We start from the raw sequence: 20,763 nt of genomic DNA, 5'->3' as shown, positions 1-20,763 counted from the left end.
AGTCATTATCTGAGGGGTGGGGGGTGAGTGGGGGAGGGGAAAGGTTGGGGTTTTTTTTGTATCTGTGTGGGGGTTGTTTTATTTTTGTTTTACTGATTTTCTCACCTACATTTTGGAAGCACCTGGTTCTCCACTCCAGAAGAAGAGATGGTGGCCCAGTAACCAGGGCCTTCCACCCTCCAACATTAACCCCAGTAATCACCAAGGGTTTTTTGCAACTATATTCAGCCACCACAGTTATTAAATTGCTTGTGTATGCATGCATAGCTCCTTGTGTCTCCAGTGCACATCCTCACCAGGAACACTTGTATTGATCCTACTGTAAGTGTGGGGCATTGTAGGATGAAGGGTGACCAGATGTCCCGATTTTATAGGGACAGTCCCGATTTTTGGGTCTTTTTCTTATATAGGCTCCTATTATTCCCCTGTCCTGTCCTGATTTTTCACCCCCTGTCCTGATTTTTCACATTTGCTGTCTGGTCACCCTAGGAAGACGGCTCCTGATAGACAGTAACAGTCAATGTAAGCAACACAGTGTCTACACTGATACTGCATAAACCTAATTACATCAACCATGACTCTATGTCATGCAGGGAGGTGGTGTTACAACACTGGCATAGAGAGGCACTTATGTCAGCAGGAGCCACATTTAAGTGAAGACACTTCCAAAGATAGTAAGATGCAAGACAAGTTGCGTCAACCTAACCCCGTAGTGTAGCATGGGTGCTAGAACAATTTGTATAGTGGGGGTGCTGGGAGCCATTAAACCAAACTGCAAACCCTGTATATGATGGAAACCACTTCAAGTCAGGGGGTGTGGCAGCACCCCCCCCCAAGTTCCAGCACCTATATAGTGTAGACCGGGCCTAACTTCTCCAGCCTGCTGTGAATTTGATCGGGAGATCTGTGGACCAGATCCTCCTGCTTAGCTATGGTATATATTTCATTAAACTCAATGCATGTCAAAATCACCTTGGAGAAGATGAGTTTTTGCTGGTGTGCCTTCTCGCTTTGCAGCTTTGTTTCCTCGCAGTTTCCCATCATTTTGCTGTTCCTGCAATTCTCTGCGCTCTCCTGAATTTGTCCGCACATCAGAATGCTGTCTGCCATCTGCCCCTTCCCTCCCTTTGTAGCTTGCTCCTTTTCTTTCCGAGGACCTGTCTGTTCTCGGTTCTATAGAGGCGAGTTTTGGCAACATGACAGGTCGCACCTCCAGCTGTGACTTGGACTGGGCAGTAGGAGATTTAATAGCAGGAGGTGGCACTGGAGGGGGTGGCAGGTCTACAAAGTAAAAAAAAAAAAGACATCAGGCATTAACAAAATTAAGGAATAATATTTTACTTCCACTGTGGTAACTCATTATATTTTTATGTCAATTTCCTCACAAAAGAAAAGCATTCACTTAGAACTAAGGCTGCTCAAGTGTACAGCCAACCCAATCATTAAAACATCAAGAGTTAGACTTTCCCCCTCCAATCACAAGATGAACTTAGAAATCATTATTTAAAAAACAACACATTTATTGTGTTAAAATGTTGCCTTCTGCTTTTTGAGTCTGTAGGAGGAAATGGCCACCCTGTGATAATTTCCAGTTCTAAATTCAATCCTAAATGTAGCAAAAATGAAGGCTTCCCAACTGGCTGCTCAGAGAGAGGCTTCACCTATTCTTTCCTATCCCCGGGGTGAGAGAGCTCATTCTCATTCCTCTCCTTTGGCTTCTTTATCACCATCTGCTGTGTCCCTATTTCCCTTAATCCTCGTAGCCCCTGAACTCGTCAGCCTCCCTCTTGCACACCATACGTCTCTCCTTCTCAGTTTTCAGTGCAGCCCCACACATCCCTGTCTTCCCCTTCAGTCTCCTCCAACTCCCTCTCTGCATCCTCCTGCTCCACAATCCTCAGCATCCCTCTGAGTCTGCCTTGCTCCCACATCTCCATACAGCTCCTCCTGCCTATCTCTGTATCTCCTCCTTAGTTCTACCCCTTCTCAGTCGCTCTTCTGCTTCTTATCTTCTCCTGTCTCCTCACACTTTTCTATAAGGCTCCCTAACCATAGGACTGCAGCCATTTTCCTTGATGGCAGCTTGGCTTCAATCCTACGGAAAACAGTGAGTGCTGGTGGCCATCCTTAGTAGGGGCTTGTCTACACAATTAGTTCATGGCATGCTGGGGTGTGAGTCTACTTTGCAATAGCCTGTCATGGAGTAACAATTCACATGGACCCTGCTGATGTGCATTAACAATTTGTTAATGAACTTTAATTTAGTCCTCTTTGAAATGAGACCAATCAAAATGCATTAATAAATTGTTAATACACATCAGCAGGGTCCATGTGAAGAGTTACTATATAGCAAGATAATTCACACTCCAGCTTGCTGCAAACTAAATGTTTGTGTAGAAAAGCTACAGGGGCAGTCTCACTTTCACATGTAGACACTGTTAACATAGTTGCCAATTTGCCTTATTTCAGCCCTATTCAAAGTCATGGGTGGCCATTTTGAATAAGGGAAAACCTGCAAAATGGAAGGCAGCAATAGAGAGCATGTGAAAGTTAAAAAAATCAGAATATTGTGAGCAAAGCAAAATAGTGAATAAAGGCAACACTCACCCATCAGAGTCTCCATCTCCCTATCCTACCAACACATTCAAACCCTCATTCACAAACTCACTTTCAGATTAACAATACTATTGCTCTCAAATATATTTCATGCATAGCAAAGTATTACAATCACTGCTCTTGACTGTATGCTAGTATAAAATACTACTTACATTCCAAGGGGCTGAACTACATTTTCTGTGGAAATAATAACTGTGAATGTCATGTAATAGCAGACATCTCTCAGAAAAAGAGACTAAATTTGCTAAATTATTGACTTCTAAAAGAGACCTTATAGCTTCTGAGGGAGTTCCATGTTGAATTATTGTAATGAATATTGGTAATGTCATTAGATTTTATGAAAACAACACAGGCCAAAATGTTCAGTAGTTGGTGTTTAATAATAGAGTCCAAAGTCCATGTACACCACACCCCCCTAAACATTCCGAGCTTCCACAAATCCTACTGATTTTAGTGGGAGCTAGAAGTGCTTGCCACCTCTGAAAATCAGTCTACTTTTATTTTGGTTCCCAATCGTGGATTTAGGAGCCTGACTATCATCACCCAATTTTTAAAAGTTTGGATATGCTCCTTGTGGATATTTATCTTCCTTGCTGAGGTCCATCCAAGAGAAGAGCAGGCTTTTGCTACAGTTGTTCAGGACCTGAAATGTACTCAGTTCTTCAGGAGGGATATGGCTATTATAAGAGAAATGCTGCTGATGGCTACGCCCAAAGGGTAATCTATAAGTACTAATTGTTCTGTTATTTTTCAGAATTACAGAATGGCGCATCCAACGTCTAGTAAAGGAAATATATTCAGTCCTAGTCTTTGTGGGCACGCCATATGTCACCTTTTGCAACCTCCTTATGTTGAAATGTTCCCAATTAATATCAATATAAAGATAAGGGTGCAAACAAACCAACTTAGTTTTTAGGTTCAAAACTCTAGGTCGGTTACAGAAAATTTATTTAGTAGAGGACTGCTAGATGATACTTTGAATGATACAATTAAACTTTATTCAAAAGACAAATGATTACTTTAGCAAATAGGCATACAATTATCTCTTACACTACAATTATACATACACTCAAAGATAAAATAGTGTATTAATGGATGATCAGTCCACGGACAATAGAATGAAGTATAGCCTTATAATCGTGGAAGCTAACTGTACCCTTCTGATGTTAATTAGAACTCTTCTGCAATTTATCAAGGCTACTCCTTTTCTAATCTATTATAATGCTAGTTAACATTAAACTGCACCTTATCATAATAATATTTCCACTCCTTCCTTACTCGTTCTTTACATTACACTTTATTTAAATAAACATCTGCACTAATGTCCTTCCCAGGCTATCAATATAGATAGTATTTTAATCAAACATTCACAATCTTCAAAAACACTCATTAAAAACCTTGCTCAAACCAGTTATAATCAAAATATAACAGCAACATAACCTTGGGTCATGTCTTTGCTAACTTTAATTTTTCCACTTTACTGACTCCAACTTATCTCAGACTTTCTCATATTAGCAACTTCAATTTTCCATACTCCTGGACAATTAGGCTAACTTAGGCCCAAAACCTAATTTCTGCTTATTTCTTAACCTAAACCATCCAACAGGCTACACACAGCCTGTAATATATACAATTAATACATACAAGGAAACATGATGCTAACCTGAAAGACGTGGGTATGTAAAACAGGTTTTGCATTAAAGATGGCTTTCTGTACTATTTCAGTAGGTTGCATTATAGAACCATATGGTTAGAAGGGACCACAATGGTCGTCTAGTCTAACCCCAGGCCAAGATGCAGGGTTTGTTGTTTCTAAACCATGCAAGACAGGTGGCTGTCCAACCTCCTTTGAAAACCTCCTGTGAAGGGGATTCCATGACTGCCCTAGGCAGTCTGTTCCATTGTCCTACTGTTCTTATTTTTCTAAAGTTTTTGCCTGAGATTTAAACTAAATCTATTATGATGTAGTTTGAACCCATTTATTCTTGTCCTGCTCTCTGTGGCAAGAAAGAACAACTTTTCTCCATCTTTTTTATGGCATCCTTTCGAGTATTTGAAGACCGCTATCATGCCCCCCCACATCTGCTCTTTTCCAGACTAAGCATACTCAGCAATTCCTTCAGCCTTTGCTCATATGGCTTGCATTCCATCCCTTTGATCATCTTTGTCGCTTTCCTCTTGATCCTTTCCAGTTTCTCTACATCCTTTCTATACATTGGTAACCAAAATTAGACACATTACTACAGCTGAGGCCTAAGAAGTCCTGAGTAAAGCAGTACTATCCCCTCCCATGACTTGCATGCTATGCCTCTGTTAATGCAGCCTAAAATTGCATTTGCTTTTTTTGCAACAGCACTGCATTGCTGATTCATGTTGAGTTTGTGATCCACTACAACTACCAGAGCCTTCTCAGCGATGCTGCTGCCAAGCCAGTTGTCCCCAATTTTCTATTTGTTGCCTTTTGTTTTTCTTCCCTAAATGTAGTACTTTACATTTGTCTTTGTTGAATTTCATTTTGTTGTGTATAGCCTAGTTCACCAGTTTATCAAGATCCCTCTGAATTTTAGCTCTATCCTCCAACTCCTCCTAGCTTTGTGGCATCTGCATTTTTGATCAGATCTTCTTCTGGTAGGTATGCATTATGTAAATATGAAACAAAGTACTGAAGAAGTCGGTAACAACTGAGGCTGCTCGGCACAGTCACAGAATTGAAGCCCCAAAACCTAACATAAAGACTAATGAGACTGGCCCATTGAAAATAGTTTTATAACTTTTCTCTTTCATTTAGCTTGTGCTGCAAAATCAAATGTATACCAACACGGCAACAATAACTATTTATAAGGTGCATATATGCTATTTTTTTCTGTTCCGCATTAATATTTAACATTTTTAAAAACAGAAGGGGAAAGCTATCAGTCAGTTATAACAGCACACAACTGTATTATAAAAGGTGAAGGAAAATTTTAAAAAGCTCACATATGGTAACTAAGATACAAGGCTGCTTTGGATCAAGGCTACAGGAAACAAACCTTAGGCATAAATTAAGTAAACAGGTGAAGAAAATGTGCATGTGAGAGGTGTAAATGATAGTCCTGAGTCAGTAATGCATTCATCCCAAGTGCATCTATTATAGAATGAAGACCACTGAACATTTTAAAATCCCTGCTTCAGCAATTTGCAATGAAATGCATTCATTCTCACTATTTCCTCTGAGATGAGCTGAGAGAGCTTTCAAAATCTCAGAGCAGCTGCACTTTTCAGCTATTACCACTGTACATTCAGATAGTTCAAGGTATATTTGTGCAGGTGTACATTTGAACTGAAAACTGACTAAATTGGTACAACAAAAGTAAGGAGATGAGTTCAAAATGAGTAATAACTGGAATATAAGTAGGGCTTAAATTCATCCGGAGCTGTCTGGAAAGGAGCTCTGGTAAATATTTTCAAATCCGCAGTAGCCCCGGCGTGCCCCACAGGGCAGAAACCGTGAGCTCCAGCACGCCACAGTGAAGCCCAGAGCTGAAGGGGGTGGGGGACTTCGGGAAATAATTTCTTAGAATTTAAGCCCTGTGTATAAGTAAATGGAATGATGGAATATATTCCTGGCGTTAGCAACCAGAACGCTGTCCTACGGGGGCTGCTGAAGATTCCCTCTCAGGAGCATTGCAGGGGTGTGCCATTCTGAGGGAAAGGGTGGAATGGTGCATGAAGCTCTACTTGAGCCTTAGCTGGCATAGTGGTCCATGTGGAATCACTGCAGCAGGGCTAACATACAGCAGTCCTTCACCTGCTTTAAGTTATGCTCGGGTTCATTTCAGTCATCAGCTGGCCCGGAATCAAGAGAGTAGAAAGGGGTTCAAGCTACATTTCCTAATTTTGGAAAACTGAGTACTTCAGGTAAAAGAAACCAATAATGCCCATCAGCCTTGCCATCACGGGTGGTAAAGACCTGTCCATCTTAATTTATACATCTTTCAAGCACCCTCCAGGGGTAAGTCTCACACTTTGGGAAATCTTTCCCTCTCTTCCCCTTATTTGCATCAACTATAAACTAGGAATCTTTGTAAATTCAATCTTTTTTTCTTCTCCCTGCCATAACATTGGGAATTTTGTGGGCATCAGGTTTGGAAAGTAGTTGGAATTATTTGAATACGGGCTGCTCTTGTCTTCTGACCTCTCAACCATTTTTAGACATGTCTTATGAGATAACACTACTTCTCTCAGACTGAAAGAGTACCCTGTCAAATAACCTGAATTCTTACATGGTCTGGAAACAGGAATATACTAGTAAGTAGCTGCATCAAAGTCTCTTTACTTAATGAGAGAGAGCCCATTTATTAGACAAAAGGGTAAAGAAAAAAGATGATCTTATGGCAGTGAATCTGATTTATCTTTCTGAGGGGATTGTAAATATAGAAAAGTCTTTTTGGTAGCCCAGACAAGAGGCAGATTAAGGTTTCATGGGGCCCTGAGCCAGAGCAAGTGTGTGTGTGTGGGGGGGTGTCCCCTCCCCACCCCTTCTGCCTGCGGCCCTGCCCCCACAGCCCCATCCTTTCCCTGGGGCCCACCCTTGTTCCACCCAGGATACCCCACTTCTTTGCCCCCACTGTAGCCCCGCAACCCCTTTTGCTCCTTTCTGCCCCCCTCCCCCAATGCAACCGCAAGACTGGATCGAGAAACTCTATCCCCCCACCATGGCCTCGGGGCCACAGCAGGGAGTGAAAGCTCCTCCAGTCCCAGGGCTGCAGCGGGGGTATGGGTGCTGGGGCTTCTCCTGCAACCCCATGCGCTTCTGTGGGGGACCAGGGTCAGAGCACTGGGGCTTCTCCTGCCCCACCTGCCTGGCGCTTCTGCCAGAGAGTGAGTTGAATGTGGGGGCTTCTCCTGCCATACTGCAGCTTCTGCTGGAAATGTGGGCTGCTGGGCGGGCTTCTACCATCTCACGGCTGCTGCCGGGATCAGGGGCTGCTACCACAGACCGGGTCTGGGGCTCTGAGCAGCCACTGGCGGCAGTGGATTTTTTCTGGGGACCCCCCAGTTGGGCAGAGGTCGTGTCGGGCCAGTGGATAATCTGCCACTGGCCGAGACGGTGCAATTTTTCCTGGAAAGCAATTACAATGGTTTTTGCCAACCAATCAAGGAACTAGTCTTGATAATCCAACAGAAATATTCCCTTGATAACCTTACATCTTTGAAGATTGTTAGCTTTTCTATCTTTTGTCTAATCTCAAAACAACCCTACTCCCTACACAAAATCATCGGTAATTTCAGAAATCAGTCAGTGAAACATAACTTTAAATAAACTTTTCTCCCCCAAAAACCTAACCATTTACAAGTTAGAGTGGGCAATGATTAAAATGATTATTTAGGTAGCATTAAGGCATGATAATGGAAGAGAAAACACATTCTTATGAAAAACTTTTGTAAAATTGCATTAATACAACAATAACTACAGAAAAAGTGATAGTCTCTTCAGAGAGAGCTTTGTCATACCCTGCAGGGAAACTATAAAAATCTTCATTATAACATAGTGTTCCTTGCTGAGAAGGATCCTTTAAAAAGGAAAAAGGAAACTTTTCAGAGGTCAACACTATTACACTCCTGTGGTGTTTATTTAACAGCTCAAATCACAGAGAAAATCAAAACTTAATCTACCTCCTCTAGTACAAACTGTTATGTTTCGTTATTAAAAAGAAAATGGAGGCCTCCATAGCAAGAAATAAAAAAAATTAACAACAGAGTGACATCAGACCAATATAAGGAATTCAGAGGCACCTAGTAAAGGTGAGCTGCTCTCAACTGTTTCATTTGTGTCTGCATATCAGTGTTGTATTGTGGCCCACTTAAGACAAACAATTAACAGATGCCATTTTATAACATATTCTACTGGGGAAATCTTCCATATGTGCCTTTTGAAAAGGGTGATTATAATTTTCAATAAGAATATAAATGAGAGTATATATAACAATCACCGGAAAAACAATTGCTGGGAAAATAATCAATCCACGAAGCCAGTTTTGTACTAAAATGGAGAAACTGAAAATAAACATAAAAAAGATCAATCGTAAGTAACGATGAATAAAATATTATTAGGAATCATCTCTAAAAAAATTTAACATATAAAGTCTAAGTTATTTACTATCGTATCTCAGAAAAAAACAGTTGACAGTTAAAGATCGTGATGTGTGTTTTCTCTAAAATATACCAGGCCAGATTTTCTTAACTGCACATACAAATATGCATACAAAACTGCAGACTTAGGCCTTGCTTCTGAAAAGTTTGAAGCGCATGAGTAATTTTATGTATGTGAGCAACCCAATTCCAGGTATTACTCATGTAAGTAAAGTTCCTCACCTGCTTAACTCTTTTCAGATACAGCTTCTAAATTGCATGAACAATAATTGAGTGAAGGCATTTACAAAACCCCAGTACAATATATAAAGAAGTTTTTTTTCCCCCAGTGTGCGTGTTTATATAATTATAACTTACACATAGTAAAAGCTTTTCATCTCACAAAAAATGTCTCAGTTTTAAGGTCAGTATCCCCAGATGCCTCAGGATAGAAGCAGATGCTGTGTCCTGTTGCAAAGATGCTTTATCCTGGAATGTCACAGGAAACTGGATGTTCAAATCATAACATCATTTTATAGAAAAAAGGATTTTTGGTAATTTGTAGAAGATGCAAAAAATGTATTTAGTTGTAATTTTTCTTTCTTTCTGAAATTGCACAGTTTAGACATTTTGTACCATCAAGGCAGAGACAACAATACAGATGGGGCTACAGTGGGGAGAGTCAGAAACATTTTGGAATTGTTTTTCATGTCAATATTTGGCAGAGCCACCTTTCCACTTGTGAGAAATATTGCTTTAATAACCTCATCATTTATTGTGGGTGCAAATGATAACACTGAGCTATTGACCTGTGTTTCGGGTAGTTAGCTCGCTACCATTTGTGCCTACATCAAATGTGGGAGCAACAATGGAGGCTAGATTTAAAAATCAGGCACCATATGTTGATACTGTCAATGCCATAATCTGTATGGAAAATCCCAAAGACTATAACTCACTTCAGAAGATTTTCACTTTGTTTACCTAAATGCTTAGAAGTCTGAGGGCTTCTAATTAGTGCTAAATCAAATCAAAACAACGATTCAAAAGAGGCTTGCAAATGTATAATTTATGACAACTAAGGCGCAAAAAATATTTTTAGACTTGATTTCTTAAATAAAGTATGTAAATAGGTCAGAGGAGGTTGGGTAGGGAAGAAATGCATTTGTTAGTAGGTTTTAGTAATGCGCTTGCTTGTATTTAACTCTCTGAAAGACTAGACAAAGAACAATTAAATATTCATACATGTACTCCTTACCCTCCTCTCTCAGCAAAAGATTTTTAGCAACAAATATGGAGAACATTTCACAGTCTGGACGACTGTCAATGAACAGAACAACAGAGCTGAAAGCCTGTTCTACATTCAGCAGAAACTGATCTGAACTAGTATCAGCCAAGGATATAATATTGTCATTACATTACCATGGGTTTGTGCAATCTTATACAATGCACAGTAAACTAAAAAAATAAAAATCCTGTATTTAAAAATAAGCAATGGAAAGCAAACATCTCCTTTCATTGCTGCATTACGAATAAAAGCTCTCTGAAATAACAATAATCTACTTCATAAACCGTGCCATAAGAAAGAAAACAAAACCAGAATTTTTACAGCATATGCATATAATGCTGCTGACAACATTCTTGGCAATGTCAACCAATCATTTGGTGCTTGAATTTGCTTCCATATTTTTTATCATCCAGCTGTGTAAATCCTTCATATCACAGATATTTCATAAAACTGCTAGCAAATATTTATTGAGCTAATGTAGTCAAGTAATTTGGGAATAGTGAGAAATGCTTCTATGCTACATAAGAAATAGCTGTTGTTTAGCTATGTGAATGTGCGTTTATTGAAAAGATAGAGAAACTGATGAAATAATTAATCTCTTCTCCCTTTTAGTATTTAACAACTCCAACCAGTGATAAAAGTCCAGGTTCAGACCATTAGTTTTCTTCCACTGTAAACTAGGCTGCTCACTGATTATGGGAATAACTAGAAGCTTCTCTAGTAGTAAGCACTGCTTTATAAAAGAAATAAATCACACTATGACACCAAACCAATAGAAGAAACTAAGAGGTACCTTGAAAGGTCAACTGTGCTCAATTGTTTCTTTCATGTCCACATATCACTGTTCTCCACTTAAGGAAAATAATTAGTAGATATTATTTTATAGCTTATTTTAAAGGACCAGCTTCTATATGTGCCTATTAAAATGAGTGATTATAATTTATGTAAGGCTTCAAATATAGCTATGCAAATAGTTTGGGGTAAAAAATAATAATAAAACACAACTGAACTGGGTTTTATTAGCACTGCAGAAAATAGAACAACTCCCTACTGTATGACCAACCACAATGTATAGCAAATTAATTATAACACATAGGTTACCAGAAAATCATGTCTAATTAGAAAACATGCTGAAATAAGCATCTGCTGTAGCATACAAAACAAATATTGATCACAACTGGCAAATCTGTTAAAATTTTTAGCCACAGTGCTGTATGGTCTAACTTGGTATAATTACTTTTACAAAATACACCAAATACAGATCCCTCACTTTTTTATTCCTGTGCTAGAGGGAAAGAAATGGTGACATAAAACTCCAGTCCAGATTTTCTTTCTGATGTTCTAGCTACTGTAGATGTGATTATATCAAGGTTTGATGTTTAGCCAATTTTTCAGTTAAGAGCATTGTCTTCAAGATAATAAAAGCTGATAAAATGTCCATAAAATCTTGTAAAATGCCATTACAGAGGTCCCATAAATGTAAAATTGCTAGTATAGTTTTGGGATTTACACCCTGTGTTGTCCCTTTCACAGAAGCAAACGCACAAAACCACTGTAAATAACCTCTTGAAATCAGATAATATTCTGACAGCTCAGTTTCACTGACAAAAGGGACCTGGGCAGAAGCCAAGAGGCCCAGGTGCACTGTGTCATGCCAGTATTTAATGCAGTCTAATATCAGATGGATGCTAGTGAGAGAAAATACTCAGAATAAAGTCAGATAATAGCACGGACAACCACTCATTGCAAAATTACTTCTGCTCATCATGCTGTGAGCTTTGTATTAAATTTTTCTGTCAAGTGGTAGGAATCACAGGGAGAAGTGGCTCAAAAACCCCTTCTTGTAACCCTGGATAAGGTTCTACAATATTAGGCTTTCATATGATAATGGCAAATGATGCCCCTCTTTGAAAAATTTCTGACTGGTAATGAAAGTCCTAATCAGATTGTTGTTGCTGAGAACCAGGAGGTGGGGAATGATGCCTCTGACACTCCTTCGTTCCCCTCCTCCTTTAGCAAATTTAGCAAACTTGACAAGATGGGTAAGTCTTCAAGAATTTATCTTACATGAATTTCCACAAAGCCCTTGAGTTGTTTATAAAAACTGGAAGGCGGTGGTTTAATAAAAGCTGGGCCACCTGAGGCATTTTCATTAAAGGCTTTCTCTAGACAACATCACAATGTTTGCATTATCCTCCTATACTCTCCAGAGAATACAAGCATTACCTTTTCAGCAGGAGTCGATATTGTGTGTGAAGGCATGAGAGAAGATGATTACATTTTGCCTTTTGGTGCACAAAGTAACTAACAATACTCGCATTCGGATTAAAATTTGGCTATTTTGTTGGTTACCATCTGAATGCTAAATTGTTTCTGTGCGAAAAAACTGACACTTTGGAGGAGTTATTGTTCCATTATTTTAATGAAAATTTTAATCCCAGGCACACATTATTTTCAACTACTGTACCTATATGTGCTACCTTTTCTCTTAAATAATGGCAGCAATTAGCCAATTAGGACACTACAGAAAGCAGGTGCAGGGGAGGCATCCATAAAGACTACCAAGTATGGAAATTTAAAATGATTAATTTGCTCAACATATTTAGCAATAGCAAACACAAATCACTATTTTTTTTAAAAAACATAATGTTATCTCTGAGGAAAACCTTTACACACTCAGCATACATCTAGAGCGGTTCATTTCACCTGTTTCAGTGGACTTACCATCTGTGTAGACTTCTCTGCGCAGATGTCCTGGCTGGTGTTTTTGCTTTTTGGCAGGTCGGACCTTTTGTATTACAACAGCACTCATGTTGCTGTCAGTAGACACAGGGCTCGTGGGTCTAGGGCAGTGTGATGCATGAAAATGTTTTCGGCCTGAAAAAATAATTACAGACAACTGAATGTTGTTATTTTTCTCTCCAAAATAAGATATTATATTCCCTCTCTTTTTAAAACAAGACTCACGTGCAGCCATTCTAAAACTGAAGTTATTTAATTATAATATTACATTAATCTAAATCTTGTAATATCCTTATTGGTGATATGGTTTACAGCATATTTTTAACAATTGAAGAGATACATTAATTTTCAAATCAACAAACAGGCTGACTTAGTTTCCCAGAAATTATGCAACTGGTTTGTTTCTAGTAGGTCTCCCTGCAGGAATCTGAACTCTGTGACCAAGCAGGAACAGAATACTTTATCCGCCCAATAGCTTGCAATGTCCATCAACAACAAAATGCATCACTTTCACAATAGGCTTCATTTGATTCTATGATTCTAAGTCTGAGAAGGAATTTTGTGGCCAAATTCAGTGCTTCTCAAAGTGGGGAAGCCACTTGTTCAGGGAAAGCCCCTGGCGGTCCCGGCTGGTTTGTTTACCTGCCGCGTCCGCAGGTTCGTCCAATCGCGGCTCCCACTGGCTGCGGTTCACCGCTCCAGGCCAATGGGGGCTGCGGGAAGCAGCGGCCAGCACATCCCTCAGCCTGGAGTGGCGAACTGCAGCAAGTGGGAGCGCCAGGGGCTTTCCTTGAACAAGCGGCTTCTCGACTTTGAGAAGCACTGAATTAGGCCACAAAATTCCTTCTCAGCCTTCTTAACCCTTCCAGGCTGGTGTGGGGATTTGCCAGGAAGAGAAGGCAGGGCACATGGTAGGAGGTGGAAAGGAGGCATCAGACCTGAAATCAGCTAATCCTCAAACCAACCAGGAGGTGACTCATCAGAAGTCCCTGTGATACCCTGATTTGCATTTCCCAATACTTTGTTTGTACATGAGCAGTGTCACATCTCTAGTGTTTGTATTCAGAAAAATGCAAAAAAAAACCAAACCCCAATTCATAATACTCTTTTGAACATTGCTAAGTTTAATTTTTTTACGTCAGTAGTATGTAAAAATGTCCATTCCAAATAGTTATACAAAAGGATGAAATTGTGGCCCCATTTAAGTCAATGCGAGTTTTACCAATGACTGCAATGGGGCCATGATTTCACTCAAAATAACTAAACTACCTCCCCTTCTCTTTCTTCATGATGAACAGCCATGTTGAAATAAAGGAATGCTAAAAGTTTGAGTGGAAATTAGAAATGAGAAAGGAATCTTGCAGCTCTGTAGAGTTGGTGAGGACAAAACTACAGTAATAGAATCCCAGTGTTCTGGCTCTAGTGGCTATACAGGGTTGGCAAGATAGTCACAGATCTCTTTGAACTGTGGCAGACCTATTTATCAGCTGACACTAACCCCTTTGGTAACCACAAAGCCTACTTAGATCACTGATTATTCATATTCAATTAATCCTGGTAGCTAATAGTGCTTGTGCTCCAATATGAAATATTTATTACATATCGAGTGTTGACCAGCAGAAAAGCCAAGTGTAGTTTGTTTGTAATCTAATAGAAGTTTCTGAAATGATAGGTTATAAATTATGATGCCAAGCCAAGGGCAGTTCATCTCAATTATGCTCCAAACAGAGACTGATGATATTCCCCAGTATAGTAAATGGCAAATAATTATTTTAAAATGTGATTAAATGTATTCTTAAACATATAACACCTAGAAAATAAAGTGTTAAAGGTGAAACACTCTACTTTTCACATTCCAGTAGACATGGATAAACTAAAACTCTCATATGAAGAGAACAAAAAAACCTGGGATCGTGTACTTTACAGGGAGGACATGAAAAGTATACAAAATAATGCATTTTAGAGAAAGGGCCAACTGGAAACTTCTGTTCACCCTCTCTCATAATATAAGAAAAAAAGGCATTTAATTAAACTAAAAGGTAGCAAAATTTCAAAATCAGTAAGAGGAAAGAACAGTTTTATGTAACCTACAATTAGATTGTAAACCTCCTCGCCACAAGGTGTCATTGAGGCTAAAAGCTTAACAAGCATAAAAAAGAAACTGGATGTTTATATGGATAACAAGAATATCCAGAGTTATAATAGCAAATTCTAAACAAACAAGAGTTTTTGAAAGGGTCTAAACCACCATGCTTCAGGAAATAAACCAATTGTAAGAAACTTCCCTCAGGACATGTTATCCCAAACTGCCTGCTTCTTCTGGACTTCTTGTGCCTTCTCCTGAAGCATTTGGTATTTGGCCACTGTAGGAGACAGGATACTGGACTAATGCAGTATGATAATTCCTGTGTCCTATACATATGATGTGCATACGGGTGATTTTGCACAACAGAGAAATTTAAGATTGAGCTTTCTATGTTTGATTTCTTTTCTTAGGTATACACTATACCCTTACATCCTTATACTGCAAGAGTAGGCAACCTATGGCACACGTGCCAAAGGCGGCACGTGAGCTGATTTTTAGTGGCACTCACACTGCCCGGGTCCTGGCCACTGGTCCGGGGGGCTCTGCATTTTAATTTAATTTTAAATGAAGCTTCTTAAACATTTTTAAAACCTTATTTACTTTACAGACAACAATAGTTCAGTTACATATTATAGACTTATAGAAAGAGACCTTCTAAAAACGTTAAAGCGTATTACTGGCACGCGAAACCTTAAATTAGAGTGAATAAATGAAAACTCAGCACAGCACTTCTGAAAGGTTGCTGTCCCCTGTTATACTGTAACATTTAAAAACAAAGACAAAACTGTTCAACCATTTTAAAGTTTGCAAATGGCTCCCAAATGGAGTTCATGTAACTGCATGTATTTTCAGTTCAGAGCACATTAGCATGCCTGAGTTATAACAGTCAAAGAATATGGATGACGATGTTGTTTTTATTCTTGTTTTTTCTTCTCCTCTGACAGACCATTGTCCACACAAGCCTTTATCCTTATCACTGACCTGCCCCCCACCCCCTTCACCAAACTCTAAGGGCATGTCTACATAGTCCTGTTTGAAGAGGACTACATTAATGCAAACTAGGAGCCTTTTAGTTCGTGCCTGCAGCATCCACATGGGGAAGTTAGACATGACCTAAGGGAATAATAATTTCAGCGGCATTTGAATTTTAAATCAATTAGAGTTTTTTTTCCCCATGATTTAGCACACAGGTTTCAGTTTTACAGCCACATCTCTGACAACTGATTTTATGTAAAACAATGTTTAGCAGCAATTAAATTTAATATAGTGAATTGGACTGTTTCATTTAAAGTCCTTCCCCACCCCGCAACCTGGAGATCTTAAGCAAGAGTTAACTGCCTCCCATTTCACTTCAACAAATAATACATTACCTGCTGGAAGAGCCATAGCGTAGGAGATAATTATGTAGGCATGCAAGTCAATTTTCTGAGCATGCTGAATTTGTATGAATTGGAACAATAGACTGTGATTCATTGTTAAGTTATTTAAGAAATTCAGGGACAACCTTTGAATAAAAGACATGGTATGGTGGCAGTTTTTCTTTCTTTTTTAATTCCCAACCAAGCACACCGTGCCTTTATGAGACCTCACCTCCTGCTGCATCCTGCACTTGACGTCTTGCTACTTTAAGACCAGCATATTCTGCTGCTGCAGCAACAGCTTGTGCAAAATCTGCATCAGTAAAAAATGATCCATCAGAAGAGCTAACACTGGACCGGCCACTTGAGATGTTGTCTTCTTCTGAGGCTGAGCCCCAGCCATTAATCATGGACCCTGTTACAGAGCTTTCCAAATCACCAACACTCGAGGCAGGTGTCTGCTCAAGGCCACGCAAAAGGAGCCTTCTGTTCTGCATCTTGGCAACCTCTATTTCTGCCTCATCCTCTTCCTCTTCTGGTGCATCAGTATCCATATCTGAGACAAGGGGTCCTGAAATGTAACCATAGGTGTGCGGTGGAGAAATAGGCCTTGGAGGGGGTGGAGGACTCACAGGCTGACGTCTGCATGTAAACACAATGTTAGAAATTGTTATTTCATTTTCACAAAATAACCAGACCAAAACAAAATATCCTGGTAGAATCAGTGGAATATTTCTCTTACATGCCAACCAATTTGTTTTGCCATTTAAAATTCCCAGGATTTAGATTTGAAAGTAGCAGGATTTTACTTTTTTGCTGTACTTTTCACTCCCAGTCTAATGAAATTGTGCTCGCTTATGTATAAATCTCCTTATGTTTCATAATTTAGTTCATGTTCAGTTAGGAAAGGGAAGCTGACAGTTTAGGACACAGTTAAAAAAATTACATTAGGAAGTGCACATCTGTGAATGTGAGCAAAAAGTGTGATTGTATATTACTTTTGAAGCTTGCTATTACCAGGGACAATAGGCATCTACAACCAAGGAGACTACTCCATAAACTACACTTCTTGGGATTTGTTCCCCACTTATTCCAAACATAGGATTGAAACTGGTCTGGAAGAGAGAATTATTCAATATCATCTATATCTAACTTTTGGGAGCAGCCAAATATTTCTATATTGTTCTTGTTCCTAAATAATCAGTAACAGAGCTGCTAGATTCAAAAGTTAAAGGACTCTGGGCATTATGGGATCAATGTTCGGTTCATTTAATATTTTGATCTGCAGAACATTTATCTTAATGTTGCTGATATTGTCATCAGTTTAGCCCCAGTGCTTTTTAGTTGCCATTTACCCAAAAGGAAGATATGCTTAGGGAGGGAATGACCAGACTTTTGGCTTCTTTCGTCACTAAGGGTATCTGCTGTTCGCTCTTGACCAGAATCTGGTCTGCAAGATTTCCCAATGTTTTCTATTTCTCATGGTTTCCAACCCATCAAATTTTGCTTTATCCTTACTTCAGCAAAATGGCTCTCTTTACAAAAATATTAATTTTCATATTTTTGGCTAGCTGAGTTTTGCCTACCCACTCTTGAAAATGGCCAGGTTTTGCTTTTAAGAAATTATGTATCTACACAAATGTTTCCTTTAAAAAAAAATAAAAAAGCAAGTTCTCATCTTTCACAACAAAATGCAGAACTGAATAATTAGCATTTCCTTTATAATATTTTACATACACTTCTACTTGTTGCCTTAATTACAGAAGGCAACAGAAGCAGTGACAATTAGATATATTTTAACCAAATAATCATTTAATAGAAATAACAGAGGCCATAGCTGAGTTAAAAGAAGCTTTATTCGCCTTTGTATACCGTCTCATCTTGTCTAAATTATATTGGTTTAATGTGGGGTCTTGGCAAGATGGGTCCTTGTAGTATATTTGTCTACCAGCCTTCCTGTTATCTGGGTTTTGTTACCAAGACACAGGCAACTATTTACAAACAGAGAGGGTTCCTGGAAAATCAGCTTCCTCACTAGCCCATAAAGATAGGATAACTGAGAATACGGGCATATTCATGGACATATAGCAGCATTTCTTTCCTTTATCCAGCACTGCCCTAGATTACAGTGACTCTGGCTTTAACATTCACGATGTCTCCTATCTCACTATGCTTGGCCATTCTTCCAGAGCAGAGATTTCTATTTCAATCTGCTGTAACTGTGGAAAGCTGACCAGACAGACAACATTACTGCACACAATCATCATCACAGAGAGAAATGTTCCAGCTGCCTGATTCCTGTGGCCCACAACACACAGCGTGGCTGTAGAATCATTACAGAAAGTATTAAAGACTGGAGACGAGGGAAGCGGGGAGAACAGGAGATGGCCCCCTCTGTTAAGTAACCTTTCCAAAATAGACTGGAATTCAGAGACTAAAGCTACACCAACCTTATAGATACATAGTATTTTAGATATAATCTTCACTACAAAGCTACATGCTCAACTTATTTCCCTGTCAGATACTTTTATTATTTGCAATGATGAATATTTTCAGTTAATCAAAAAATCTTAGTACTTAATACAGAAGCGTGTGTGAGATAAATGTAGGGGGGGGAGATCCCTTTTATAGGCACCCAGCCAGCCAATAGCTATAAAATCCCTCTTAGTAGCTGTTCTCTAATTCCCAAGTGCACCTTCCTGGGCTCTCAAACTGGTTCTACACTTGTGGTGGCAGCATCTACAAATCCAAGGTCAGAGAAAAGCTGTAACCTTGGGAGTTTAATACAAGCCTGGAGTGGCCACTATTAATTTTTAGAATCCTTGCGGGCCCCCACCTTCTGCACTCAAAGTGCCAAGTGGGGAATTAGCCTTGACACTGTGCAATTTGAAATAAGTGTTCTCAATTAGAAAGCCTTGTCACTCTCCATGTTCCAAGTGTAAACTTCCTTCCAGTACATACTTGAAGTGCTGAGCACACAAAAGCCAACTTCTCAATGTAAGAGGTCATAACTATGCCAGTAGAGTGGAAGATGCAGACAGGCAAGTCTTGCTGATCATGCAAGAGAAGTTATACAATACAGTGTCTTTATTTTAATAAAATAAATTAACATATCAAGTAGATAAGAGAACATTGGAAAAGCTAAAGACACATAACCAAGATAGCCCAACTGCATTGTGTTTCTTATAAGGCTGAGTCACTAGCAGCTTTGCAAAGAATAGAGGCAATGGCATTTATCCTCTAGTGATGTTTATCTAACCACCTTTAATAACAGCAAAAAGATGTGTAGGATATTTCTTCCATCCATTACATAGCAAATCCTTATACCCTAGCAGTTCAGTGGTGCATCCTTATAGGCACATCTCAATCATATTTCCTTAAGTTTTGTGATACATCCGTGGTGGCCACCTCCCACCCCTTGTGCTGAGGGAAACATTCTAGTTTCCAGGCTGTTGCCCACTGGATCCTCTTCTTTGCACAGAAGTGCACCACACTATTTAAAACAGAGAAACTGAGGGTCTGGGACGTGCTACCCAAAGGAAGATTGAGCTGACATCCCCCCTTCTCCAATGGCATACATGGAAGGGAAAGAAGGAATGAAAGACACGAGGAGGAAGAAAGAACAAGATGCAGAACTTGACAGAGGGTAAAAGTTACAGGACACTAGAGTAGAGAGAAAGAAACAGGAACACTGAGGAAACATGGGGGGGATAAAATTAAAGGCAGATTTGAAGCCATTTTCAAAAAGCAAGGGTAAAGTACCAGGCTTGGCTTTATAATACAAAGGGGCAAACTTAAAAAAAAAAGCTAGTAGACATTCTTTTTCTGGGAAACACACTATAAAAAGCTACATTAACAAAATCAAATTCATCAAGATGACACTTTAGAAAAATATTGAGAAAATATTAAGAAATACGAAAAATTAAGAAGTGCTAAACTGATCTTTGGAAAATAAGCCTAGAAATTCTTGAAGATAATCAAAAATGAAATAAAAATGACTGGAATATTAAAAGTCTAATGGTTTATCATAAATTTAATATATATAAGCTAATGTGTGTGTGTGGGGGGGGGGCGGGACTCTACAAAGAATATGTTCCTGGGTACAAAAGCTCTATTATCTCAACAAAACAGCAAGCTAAACAAGTGTCACATTCAGTCAGAATTCACTTTTTTTTTCATAGAACAGAAGCTGCAAGGGTGCAGTAAACTGAGAAAGGAAGCAAAATTTCCCTGGAACAAATATAGATCTTATTAATGTCCATCTTTCTTGAAAAAATGAGGGAAGGTGGGAACATGAAGGACATTTCACAAGCAGTAATTTACTGCAGTAGGATTTATGAAAGGAGGAAAACCTATAGGTTATATAAATTATATATTTATATATATTCATACACATTGGTGACAAGTTAATTGCACAGTTACTGTGAAATAATGCAAGCTATTTTATGGTAATAATGCAGTAAATCTATTGGAAACAATGGAACTGTAATTATATGGTAAATTGTGTTAACGATACCACTTTAGTATCCTGATGACTGTGCATTTAACTTGTGCCAGCACTGTAT

The 20,763-nt window shown here is 39.1% G+C and overlaps 1 protein-coding gene across 4 annotated transcripts in view; it reads right to left on the bottom strand.

Moving 5' to 3' along the window:
* The window catches only part of ROBO1 (roundabout guidance receptor 1), a 431,492-nt gene that overhangs the window by 5,394 nt on the left and 405,335 nt on the right, over positions 1 to 20,763 (bottom strand). For all 4 annotated transcript variants that reach the window (XM_045002116.1, XM_045002117.1, XM_045002119.1 and 1 more), the window contains 3 exons: positions 16,431 to 16,840; positions 12,737 to 12,889; positions 973 to 1,281 (listed from right to left, as the gene is read on the bottom strand). In XM_045002116.1, coding sequence (XP_044858051.1) covers positions 973 to 1,281; positions 12,737 to 12,889; positions 16,431 to 16,840 — 872 coding nt within the window. The remainder of the gene's footprint in view (positions 1 to 972; positions 1,282 to 12,736; positions 12,890 to 16,430; positions 16,841 to 20,763) is intronic.

The sequence above is a fragment of the Mauremys mutica genome, chromosome 1 (genome assembly GCF_020497125.1).
Source record: "Mauremys mutica isolate MM-2020 ecotype Southern chromosome 1, ASM2049712v1, whole genome shotgun sequence".
NCBI classification, from domain to species: domain Eukaryota; kingdom Metazoa; phylum Chordata; order Testudines; family Geoemydidae; genus Mauremys; species Mauremys mutica.
This window is presented reverse-complemented; position numbering and strand designations above follow the sequence as displayed.